The 12841-nt window shown below is 41.6% G+C and overlaps 1 protein-coding gene across 2 annotated transcripts in view; it reads right to left on the reverse strand.

Annotated features, from left to right (window-relative positions):
- Positions 1-968: 968 nt before the first annotated feature.
- Positions 969-12841, reverse strand: part of stxbp6 (syntaxin binding protein 6 (amisyn)) — a 76343-nt gene continuing 64470 nt past the window's right edge. The window contains exons 5-7 of one of the 2 annotated variants that reach the window (XM_083792029.1): positions 11551-11649; positions 4998-5155; positions 969-3520 (exon numbers count right to left, since the gene is read on the reverse strand). In XM_083792029.1, coding sequence (XP_083648155.1) covers positions 3497-3520; positions 4998-5155; positions 11551-11649 — 281 coding nt within the window. In that variant the 3' untranslated portion in view covers positions 969-3496. The remainder of the gene's footprint in view (positions 3521-4997; positions 5156-11550; positions 11650-12841) is intronic. The other variant, XM_083792028.1, reaches the window with a different exon arrangement.

A 12841-nucleotide genomic window follows, 5' to 3' on the forward strand; every position in this document is an offset into this window, starting at 1 on the left:
GCGATTAAGCAGACTCTTGAATGAAACTCACACAGACATTGTTTTCATTACCGACCTCAGCAAAATGTCACGACGATTGAGAAACTTTGGCAAAGCCGGATGCACCGCGGTGGATTTGAACACAGAGACTCTGAAGGTGTGCAGGTACTTACCAATGCGCCACCCGAGCGCATGGAGCATGTCTTGAGTGTACATGGTTTGATGAGGTCAGATCAACATATTGGAATGTCAGAACAGGTCAGCTCCATATATGGAGATCTAAGGGTGACAGCGGGGGCAGTGTCTTGAGTGTACAGGGTTTGATGAGGGCCCAGGTAGGGCCGGGCCTTAATTTTCAGGCCTGTTGAGGACTCTAGTTTTCGCCGGCTGCACTAATAACTTTAAAGTTTAAATGGACAGGTATCAGTCAAAAGGGAGACATCGAAGAGGAAGGATGGATGGGGAAGGATCAACGTAATGGAATGTCAGAACAGGTCAGCTCCAGATATAGAGATCTATTTGTTTGAGCTCAGATGTAGAGTTGCTGGCCGGCAGTAAGTGACATCACTTACTGCAAATCCCATATATGTCAATGGGATTTGCCAGCAGATGTCACTGTTTCACTGTGTTGCCTGTTTTCATTGTAGCTCAAAAGGCCCAAAAAACCCCAAAGAAAACTTCAGACCACAGAAAATCCACTGAATGTTCAAAGTTCAGGTTTTTTGGGTGTAATTGAAGTCATAAAACCTAAAAGAAAAAAGAAAAAGAAAAATAAATGAAAATGAATGTCATAAAACCTTTAATACTTAACATAAACACTGTAATGGCAATAATTCAACAAGAATGAATACTTAGTGTAGGTAGAATAGAATTGCATCTTGTGAATGTCTTGACTTCTCTGCTAATGTATATTGGCTATATGCAGGTCTGCAGTATGCAGATCAGTATCCGTTTGTATCAAATAGTGTAAAAAAACAAACACATTGAGGGATTTTTATTTATTTTTATTTTTAAGAGATACACAGTCCTGTATGATAAGTTGACAAAACTCAAATACAAATTCAAACGTTGCCTGTCAAAATGTTTGTATACTGTATTTACAATAAATTATGAGGAAAACAAACGCTTTAGATCAATGTAATCCAGGGAAAGAAATAAATTAAAGTTGTCAAGACAAGACAGACAATAAAACTGAGCATGTGGTTAACATTCAGAAATGTTTAAATGCGCAAACCTGGAATAATATTCACCTTAGATAATAACAGATATGACTAGTGTGAACTGTACAAAACTTGGCTTCTAAGAATGTACCTCATCTATTCATGCTAGCTGTGGCTTCTGTCATCATTCCTTCTTTCATCTTTCCTTTAAGAAGTCCCAGTATAAACTCCACACAATCTAAAGAACTTAATTAACTCTTCTACAACCCAACGTATTTTGGTGATGAATTGAGGCAGTGTTAGCAAGACAAGTTAATTTTCAATATGGCAGCGGAGGTGAGATGCAGTTTAAAAGGCACTAATAAAGAACAATTGCATTAAGACAGTGGATGAGATGTTTTGACACTAGATTAAGTGTGTACAGTGTATGGGAGAGTAGAGTCCACTGTATAAAGAGCATTTATTAAGCATAAAGTGAGTGAGTGTAACAGACATGTAGACAGCGATTAGAGCTCATGACAGCTGGTGTTGTAACAGAACAGCATACCTAACTAAATCAAATGAAAAATACCACTTCCTCTTGCTTCCATTGGAGTTTGAAAGGTGGTGTTAACGTTAGTTATAAACAGGACATTGGCATAATACAAATACAAATTTTAGTTTCAATATATTTTTTTTATTAAAACAATGAACATCCAAAGTGTTAAGAGAGGACTAAAAGCGAACTAGAAGTTAGGCAACTGGAACGTTTCATTATGAACTCAAGAGTCCTCTGCGAGGCGAGTTAACAGTTCATGTAACAGCATGAAATATAAAATCCAACATATAAAAGTAACAATCCAATACATCTCCTTTGTGAGGGTCTTGCCAGTGAGGAAGCAACAGCTACACAGTCAGGTGTGCGACCACCGACAGAAACGAAGGATGACTAGTATACACATTGCTGCTGCCATTAGGGAGGGTGGAGGGGATGGGGGCATAATCTGTCAGAGACAGAGTACTGTACATCAGAACACAACCATTATGACCAATCCAAGTTATACTAAAATTATACTATACTAAAAATACTAGTTATTACTATGGAAATATTGGAATAGAAATACAGCCATGAGTAGTTTTAAAGGTTTATGGGGCAAACCAGCTCTACTTACATTGATATTACTACTAGTAGAAGAATTACAGAATGCTTGTGTATGCTTTTTACAATGCTGAAGCTGATTTACAATGCCATTGAGCTGTCTATCCCTGCCCACCTTTGTATAACTAAAAAGTTTAGGATTCCTTTGTATGGTTGTCGACAAGTCCTGCAAAGGAGCAATGCACTTCACTATTCTACCACAGTGTGTCACTCTAAACATGTCCTCTTGTTTCTGGTCAGTCCAATGAGCAGATTCTAAAACGCCTTCGACAAGTTTGACTAATACTGTATCGATTGCACAATTTGCACTTGAAAGAAGATCACTAGAAGAAGATCATCTGAACGTCACGATGCCAAACAGACCAAGGACACCAGAAGCTGTTAAACCTTTACTCTCATTTTGTAAATATGTCACTCACTTTGGGAGGTGTGTGTTCTCTCTCATCTCCCAAAAGAGTGTGAGAAATGTCTCTAGATTAAAGCATTTGTCAAAAGTAAGTAAGAGAGAGAGAGAGAGAGAGAGAGAGAGAGAGAGAGAGAGAGAGAGAGAGAGAGAGAGAGACACACACACAGAGACAGAGACAGAAAGACAGAGACAGAGACAGAGACAGAGAGACAGAGAGACAGAGAGAGACAGAGACAGAGACAGAGACAGAGTGTGTGTGTGTGTGTGTGTGTGTGTGTGTGTGTGTGTGTGTGTGTGTGTGTGTGTGTGTGTGTGTGTGTGTGTGTGTGTGTGTGTGTGTGTGTGTGTGTGTCTGTCTTGCTGGAGACAGTACTGTTTCAGGCTTCAGTAAGTTCAGTTACTGCTACTCACGCATCACTTGAGCCTTGAGTAAGTCATTATTAGCTTGTATTGGTGATGCGTACAGTATGTGTGTGGGCCTACAGTAGCTGTGCATGGGGGCATGAACAAGTGGGATGGAGTGAATGTGGATCACTGTGGCTTGCCTATGAAGGTGTTCCTTTACGGCTAACAGAATAGAGAAGTTAGCCATGAAATGAAACATTCTGCTTATAGTCCTACAGAGTTTCTCTTCTTCCTCTCTGCTCAGCGCTTGCCACATCACATCATCTTCATCGTTAGGAATGTGATGCACAAGAAAACTATAACCCCAAATTATTAAAACTTTAACAATCTTAACAAATAGCAGTATTAAAAGGCTTAAAAAGAATAAAATCTTAAATCCATCTCCTGTATGGCGATTGGCACCTGGGTCTAAGACTTGTGCTTCATGGCAAGCTGCAGAGAGGGGAGAAGAAAAAAAGAGAGAAAAGGAGATAACGGGGAAAGTCACAAGTTGAGTGTGGTAAAGTTGTACGATGCAGTGAGAAACCCTCCCAATATAGCAGTGGCACAACTTTAAGTAACCTCATCAGCACAATGTTAGCCAACCAGAACCAACAAAGTAGACTTGATTGATAACTCCACCTGGGGAAAGCTATAAAATACAGTGGTAGTTGGCAGAGTGACTAATAGAGTGGGGGAATGCAGCCTACAGTATATTGGACTCATTGTACTGCCAGAGAGGAGTAATGGCTATTTTGATGTGCTTATTCCTCAGGCACTGATCGGTTGCTTTTTATATTCAGGCAATGATAACCCCCCCGGCATGTACATTCAGTCTTCCTTTTCCTTTGTGGATATATAAAGTATAAGTCGGAAATACATGTAATAAAATTAAAGCATGATTATTATAGGCTGCTTCTGCTGTGGTATGAAGAACAGAGATGAAATATCCGGCTTTGACAGGTGGGGGCAGCAGAGCAACATCGACAACCGAAGGTCTATGACTAGAACACAACAATGTGAAGCACAGCAGATGGGATTGACTGCATGATGGCAGGCAGAGGGAGGCGACCCAAACAACATTGCTGATGCTCCATATGATTTACCCTTTTGCTATGATTCATTTAAATCGACTGTTTTCTTAAGTCCCTCTATAATACATGTGGTACTCCCTTCCACCATCTATGCTGTATGACATGTCATCAAGCCTTCCTCCATGTCACGGTCACAGACAAGTCACGGGTAAACTGCAAGATGTGTAAGGTCGCCTGATTTTCACACAAGAAATGCTACAGTATGAAAATATCTGGTCTCAAGAAAACAATGCATTCCTCTGAGTTTTTGTTTTTTGTATTATAATTTCAGCACAGTTGGTATTTTCATCTAACAGCGAGGGGTATACTGTATAGTAGGCTCCTCAAATGGATTTCACCTAAGCAAGGATAGGGGTATAAAATGTGCAGTATGTGAGAGATGGAATGTTATTGTGATGATAGAAAGGAAGATCACTTAGAATCTAAGAGCAGTCGATTCTCTTTTCCGCTAATGGTCTCGTTAAGCATTATATCAATCCTACTGGCGTGTCAGAGAGAGATGAATGGAGAAAATGTAAAAAACCCACGGAGAAGTGCTTGGAAGGAGAGAACAAATGAAGGGAACAGAAAAGAATCATCGTCTACCCAGAGTAGACCATAACACTGCTGGGAGGCTCCTAAGTCCTAACTCAGCACAGCAACTCAGCATGATTTTATTCATTAAAATAAGTCCCGGGTTGTAGCTTTCACCGCTTCTGACTCCATGTTATCTGTGCATCAAAGTTAGACCTGCAATTTATTGTGCTGAAGGAAGATATGTATGCCATTTTTATATGTATGCCTAATATACATGCAATGTATATACATGCAGTGCATTATGGTAATGTAAACCTCACCTTGTGTGCAGTAACAGAAAACTGCTCAGCACTGTTCATCATGTCTGCCGTCCTCTCCTCGGCCCGACCCAAGCGCTCCCCTCGCTCGTTCAGAGCCTGACTGGCCTTCTGTACGGCACTCGTCACACTGCCTGCTGCCGAGTGCAATATGCTGTTACCTGGAGAAGAGACATAGATGGTGGGAGGCAGGTACAGGCGAGAAGGGAGGATATAGGAAAAAATGGAACAGAGAAAAAGGTAGAAAAGCAGGGAATTACTGATTAGGATTCTACTGGTGAATGTCTGGTAGTAAAATGTCTATCTCTACAAGAGAAGTGTTTTTGAAACGTCTCATAGCAGGTGGCAACACTTTAATGAGTAATCTCTAACTTCTATCTAGTGGCTATGACATGGGAAGGAAGGTGGTTAATGGGTTTTGCCTCCAAACTATTTCCCTGTGAGGGAAGATCAAATGAATGGAACTTCCATCATACCATAGTGTATATGCAACATACACACCTGCCACACCTATGTACTCTCTCAACCTACAGTATGGTCTTTGTTCTCTTGCCAATAAGATTTCATTCAAATGTCGCTCTTTATGAATGTCCCATCATTCCTCATAGCATATTCAAGAATGCTTTATACCCATGGCAACGGCTCTGTGATTTCTCTCCATGTTCCTAGAGATGGTAATTATACGAGAGGGCATGAGACCTATGGCTGTGTGTGGGTGCCACTGAAGACTCGGCTGTAGAAATGAGGGTGAGAACTACACTACACTACACTACACTTTGGGCTGCCATTAAGCACCACGCAAACAATTAAACCAGAAGCTGCATTCTTTCCCCAGACGTTTTCTCTTTGTTGCCGTTACCCTGGTTATTTCCCAGTGTGGTATAATTCATCATTTTATGTAGATATCCAAGGGCGGTGTGCCACTTGGTGAAAACATCAGTACGTTTGAAGTTGCGTTCTGTTGTCGATATGAATTACTGGCTTTTGGTTGGCCAGAAAGACAATGGGGACTTTCAGTTTCCTGTGCCAAGTTTCTGAACAAACCATTATTCACTGGAATAACGGACTGGTACCACAGAGCGCAAACAGTGACAAAGGCACAAAACCAAAACAGAAAACAGAGAACAATCATCACACTGATTTTATTTGAAGCCAGGGCAATAATAGAACATACTGTAAAGTTCAGAACGAAAGAACGAAAATACATCGCATGGATGCACCTGGGACGTATCCTCCCTCCTCAGTGATGTATCCCAAGGTCATCAGGGTTTCGGGTCTCGCGAACATCATACCCCACACTCGGCTGACCCAACCGGAGTGATCAAGTCCTGACTTACATCCCAGTAGCTACCCTTGATCAGACCCACTAGGGAAAGACCAGGGCCACACAATCCGTTGAAACCACTCCGGAACTACTCTGCCGGGACTGGGAGGCACAATTCTGGAATGTGGAGGGACTAGGCTCTGTGGATTGACTCCTGTCCGGGCCCCTCCTACGTCTCACCAGGTCCACTCCTGCTCTCACCAGGAGTACAGCCAGGACCTGTGCGTTGCACCAGACACTTGCAATGGCTCCACCTGGGCAACGGTGGTACTGCAGGCTCCACTTGCGGCTCGAATGGCCCTCCTAAAAGCCAAGGTTTTTTGGGCTTCCTCCTCACAGAGGATGCAGGCTGGGGCGCCAACCCATACTGCTCCTGGCTCAGTTATTAACAGGCAGCCACAAATTAGTGACAAACTTCCACAAATCAAAAATGTATTACTATCCATCATTGTCTCCACTTTAGAAAGTGAAATTGAAAAACCACCACAGATACCCGCTGGGAAGTTAAGACAGATTTGAAATCGTATTTCTTGTAGACTCAACAGTATATCTTGGAGATAAATGAGTTTGAGCAGAAGGGATAGACAGAGCACAGGCTAGAAAACACACTGTATTAAGACATGGCTGGCCATGTTCTGCTTCCTCCCACAGGAGACCTCCAGTATCGTGAGTCCATGTCCTGTGGAATCAAGGTGGGTCAGCTGACTAACAGATAATTGGGACAGCATCATTGCAGTGGGCTATACGACAGCCCAAAAGCAGACGGAAAGGACAGCTGGTGTTCCCTATAAAGAAGTTAACTTGGTAAAAGTCAAAGCAATCTGTGAAGATATACACAAAGATGAAGTATTGCACGCACACGCACACACACACACACACACACACACACACACACACACACACACACACACACACACACACACACACACACACACACACACACACACACACACACACACACACACACACACACACACACACACACACACACACACACACATGGCTTTGTACAGCAAATCTCCCAGGGAGACTAAATCGACCACAATTAGCCTGTCCCCTACAGACAGTGTTTCGATTGCTGTCCATGAGAAGTAAAATCTTTCTTTCTGTATCCAACTTATCGGCAGTAGGGGACCACATCAACATGCATACACATTTTCATTTGCTGAAGTTTTGGATGATAGGATATGCCTTATACCTGCAGTGTTTCCATTTCATTTGGACAAAACTAAAACTACTTTGAGCACACCATACTAGACATTAGACTAACTTGGTCAGTATTCTTCTAACAAAAACACTAATATTGATTGCAGGGTATAATTTATGTATAGGTTGTATTGTAGGGGTGTAAATCTACGGCTTCCCAATTGTGATTATTTGTATTACTCATGTATGTTTCACACTGCACATAACGCATGAAGTCTCCGCACTATACTGTATGCTTATTTTAACTCTATGGGCCAGCACAAAACAGCGCACAGCAAGTGTCATTGCTAGTTTATGTTCGACGCAGTTGTCCTTTTCACGCACAGCACTTACAGTATGTTTAATGTTGTGCAAGAAGAACATGTACTTGTGCCTGTCAGGCAGGTAGCAGAAAGCAATTTGCAGGAGGCTTTTGACCATCCAAATATTGTCTAAATCCCAGCACAGGGTGCATCATACAGAGATGTGTCTTATCACAATGCACATTCACTCTACTTGCAATCAAAATTCATCTGCATTTACAAGGCATGTATTTCTGAGTGAAACAGGGTAGGCAGGCGAGACATAATGTTCGAAGGTGATGTGATATGAACGTAAAGTGGGGATGTCGTAACAAACAAACATGGAGAATTAAAGTTTGAAGTTGAACATTGGATGATGAGTAGATATTCAAACCTATCTATGTAAGAAAATGTTTAGGATGTACAAAAACTATTGCCCAGAGTATCTAATCAGAAGTTCAGGAAGTACAGAGCTACAGGAAGTTCCAGTAGGCTGGACAACATGTAGCGCTGTACTTCCTGTGCTTCTGGTTATACTTTCAGTGCAACAGTAGTTATTTTCCAGGATTTTCCAGATCAAACTGGGAATGGGGTTAACACATAATGTTGTTTCACAGGAAGAAAACACGATTGTTAAGTGGGTGCACTGTGCACAGGATGACTACTGTACACTGTAGGTATGGTCTAAAAGGGTTAAAATGGCATTTTTCATTTCATCTTGAATTTAAAGGCTCCAACACCCCCCCCCCCCCCCCCTTCCAGGAGGAATATGGACCTTTTCACCTTCAGACAGATCGCTCTTAATCCTCTCTTCCTCGGAGAATAATACTCCCATCATCCTTCCTTCCCCTCTCCAAAAAACAGCTCCTCTTTATTCATCTAGTCACTGTTCCTTCTCTCCAAGTGATTTTCCTCTCGATTCTCCGAAATCGGTCATTCGAGCTTAAGCGTGGGCTCCACTGTTGGTGAATAATAATTACTGACTTGATCTGGGGAGCCTATGAGGAGACGAATGAAGCCATGTGTAGGAGTAGATTAGAACAAGATGACGGTGATAATTCCAGTATTTAAAACTGTGTTTTCTTATGCTTTGAAAGTAGGAGTCGATGTTCGTTCACTACACACTTTGTCACAAGAATAAAACTAACTTGTTATACGAGTAAAAATTCCATTATCTTGTTTACAGTACCGGTAGTTAGATGTTCCTTCATTCTTTGTTAGCCGGGTGTTATTTCCTAAAATTTACAGTAGACTACACTGATGAATATAATGAACTAGGGCCTTACCCGTTGAACAGGACATTATGTACAGTGTGGGTAATGTGATATAATAGATCACATTGATTGGAAGGGAATTGTTAACGGATGATGTTGTGAAGTTGGGTTGAACTTGGGCACTATATTAATGTTATAAGATAGATATAGATAGATAGATAGATAGATAGATAGATAACTGTCATTGCATCTCTGTGTGTATTTATCATTTTATTTTACCGACGGCACGGGATGGCGGTCATTGCGCTGTCGCAGTAATGTAAGTTTGGGAGTGTAGCCAAATGGACCCGCGCATTCCATGTTGTGGTGTCGAAACACCACAGTGCATCTCTTGGCACCGGGCTGAATGGGACTCGAAAAACCCTGTTTTAGTTGTCTGGCACGGCGAAGGAGGTGGTGGAGGAGAGGAGTGTGTCACCGTGACGTGCGAGCAGTTTCAACTTTGCAAATAACTTTGGAGGAGTTTGTCACCCGCATGTAGTTCCAAGTTATGTTGAGTGACGTGCGAGCCGTTTCAACGTTGCAAATAACTTTGGCATGGCTTTGTAGATTGCGGTGGTGGTAGAAAGAAGCAGGAGAGAAGTGGTAGGCGACCGTGTTGAGCCAGTGCGGTGGGTAAGGCAAGGGGAGTGTTGCACGGAAAACTGTGACCCTTACATTAATCTGTGTCCCTCCCAACATGCATTTCACTTGTGACGCGTGATCTGCGGGAAGATAAATAAGTAAATTGAAATAGTGGAAGCAAATAGTTTGTGCCTGCAAGCAGTGGACATTGAGGCTGGAGGACAGGGCTGTGCGACGCTAGGTTCCTTGAGGCTGTCCATGCGCCGTGGCGTTGTGTGATGGGCCCCAAAGCGAGCAGCAGTCTTACTCTGTGCTAAGGAAGGGCTTAGACAGCTTCCACTTTGACACTTTTTTTTGCGACTTTTCTTAAATTTTGAATACTGTAGATGAATATGATAGAGGCTTTGTTAGACCCCCTGTGGCTGAGACCTGTCCTACATCCATGGCAGACCTGTTTCAACAATGCAGTAGGACCTTTACACCCCATGATATCAATATAATCAGGGAGGGTCCATTAAACAATTGCTTAATGGCTTTTGGCACAACAAATTCTGAAATAAGGAATTATGAGCAATCAACAAACAGGATCAGGAAGGAAAAAGGTCATTTAAAACCCACCCTCTCCTTGTCTACTTGTTATCTCAGAATCATGTAACATGAGAGGATGTCTAAAAATTCATATTCACTCTTATGGCACATTGAACTATGACAATACAAGCACAAAGAAAAACAAAATTCAGAAACATGCATTCAAACGTACATGCATTCAGCTATACATCCTGTTCAGAATAAAGACAAGAGAAGTGTGCAAACAAGAAGTAAAGTATGCTGGATGCTTGACAGAGTGTCATACAGATTTCCATTCTGGCAAAGTTAATTACTATAATATAGTAATTACATTATTACATTGTGTGCCAGAATAGCGCTCCAGGCAACCTCTGTGTGGTTGTTTGAAGGGAAAGAGTTATAAACACTTCATATTAAATATCTGCACCACCTACTTATCTGCATTTTAGCACGTTCCATCAGAGTCGTCAGTTTTACCAGATATGGCTGTAGGGCTTGATTGTGTTATGCTTCATTTAAGAGCTGACAGTATTATCTCAAACGTTTTCTACATATGGTATGAGACATTTATACTGTATGTTGGGCGGCCTACACATCTAAAGGGTAACTGGTCTACTCTAAGCTGGCGTACTGAAATTATAATGAGAACATAACATATGCCTTATGTATGAATGAATGAATTTGCACAGTGGGTGACATTTATAAGTAAGTGGCGTGCACTTTTATATCACACAGTATCAGGTACAATCAGTTCATGGTCACCAATTTATCTCAATTATGTAATTGTTTTCAGTGAATAAAATGATATTTTGTTTTTGTCCAATCGGTATGGTACTGTAGAGTGTGTTAATACAACTTATACAATTTTGGTGGTTGTATTTGGTGTCCCTGCTCTACTATTGAGAAATGTATTTCCTACACAAATGTATTGTCTACAAAGTAGGTTGGACACCATCCCATTTCTGGTTGACCTAAAGATCAAAATAAGAATTCACCCCAGAGCAAGCAGGCTCTATTAGTTCAGTCATACTTTTATTTATTTGAGCAATTGCACTGGAGACCAGGGTTCAAATCTGGGGTAGAACACGAACGAGCACACACACACGTGCACACACACACACACACACGTGCACACACACGCACACACACACACACGTTTTTGAGCATCCCTCAAAATAGTTACAACCGAGTACTGACATAACATAACATAGTAATTTCACTCACTCAAATTAAATGAAAATGTGTACATGGTCTCACTTATTGACATACCACCTGTTAGTTATAGGGAGACATTATTGTCAGTGGAGTTCAAGGAGCTTTGTTCATTTCTCCTGTCTTACCTTGTCTTCGTAGATGACTGTGGCCGGAAACCAACCCTTTCCTCATTCTGTTCATAAAGACTTTACAACGGAAAACAACCGAGTCTACGTCTGGATCTTCTGTGGCGAGAACACATCAACAGATCAACAATCTCAGTCTCAACTGAGACATAAACCCAGACACAAACCCAAAATAGGTTACCACTATTTTAATGTCACTTTATTAGTTAACTTCAATCAATTTATTAAACTATATTCATCCCAATTAGTTTCCAAATCACAACAGTTAACCAGTGTTGATTCAGTTGTCAATAACAGTGGTTGATTATTGTGTTTTTACGGTGTCAAATCACAATTTGACAAAACAAAGGATATTTTAAGTTCAGTAAAGGTACATGGTTAATGATGTTATTGGAATCAAACGTTAGTGAAATGAGCCAAATCTGATAAGACTTTCTTCCAACTTAACTCAATCAGTCTGTCTGTTTTCACTGGACAATCCAGCCTGGTTCTAGCACCTTCCCCTAGGGACTACAGTGCTCTTGATAGAACTGATAACACAAATGTTTCCCTACATATTTCTCCTCTACCTTGTTCCCCTCCCCTATTAATGCAGGACTATCAAAAATGATCGACTTAGCTCGCCAACTCCAAACTAGATTTCTTTCACAATTCCAGTCACGTACAATTGTCAGTGAGGCAGAAAGGCTCAGGGGAGCTGCTGGGAATGAGGGTGAAGCAGTGCGGCCGGCGGCCCGCGTCTGCACTGATAACAAGGCATTTACACAATTAGTCCAGCAATACTGCTTTTATTTCTGGACCAATTACACGGTCCATCAAAGATCAAAAAACATGTGCGGGTATCAAGCCCATGCTAATCTCTCTTCTTGGCTTTATGGGTTTGCTGCAATTTTTTGGGACTTTACTGTGAGCTGAGAATGTTTACTGTATGTAAAGAAAAAATCACACACGTGTGAACTGAGTGGTGCAATTCCCCCCCCCCCCCCCCCCCCCCCCCTCTCTCTCTCTGTCTCTCTCTCTCTCTCTCTCTCATTAGAGACACAGCACTACCCCTCTGTTTCTGGCGCCCCCTACTGGTATAAATAAGTCACATACTCGTGCTCACTTATACATACAAACAGGTACACAGCCTAGGTAAACAGGTACACGGACATTGCTGGTTGTAGGAGTGGTTGCACCACTCAAAAATATAATTCTGAAGAAAAAGATAATAATAAGGCAAGCTTTTCTCCCTCAGGGCGTCTTACTGGTAATTAGCCTTCATACTGTATAATCAGAAGGATATCTTCTA

The sequence above is a fragment of the Protomyctophum parallelum genome, assembly GCF_964188405.1.
Source record: "Protomyctophum parallelum genome assembly, chromosome: 20".
NCBI lineage: Eukaryota > Metazoa > Chordata > Actinopteri > Myctophiformes > Myctophidae > Protomyctophum > Protomyctophum parallelum.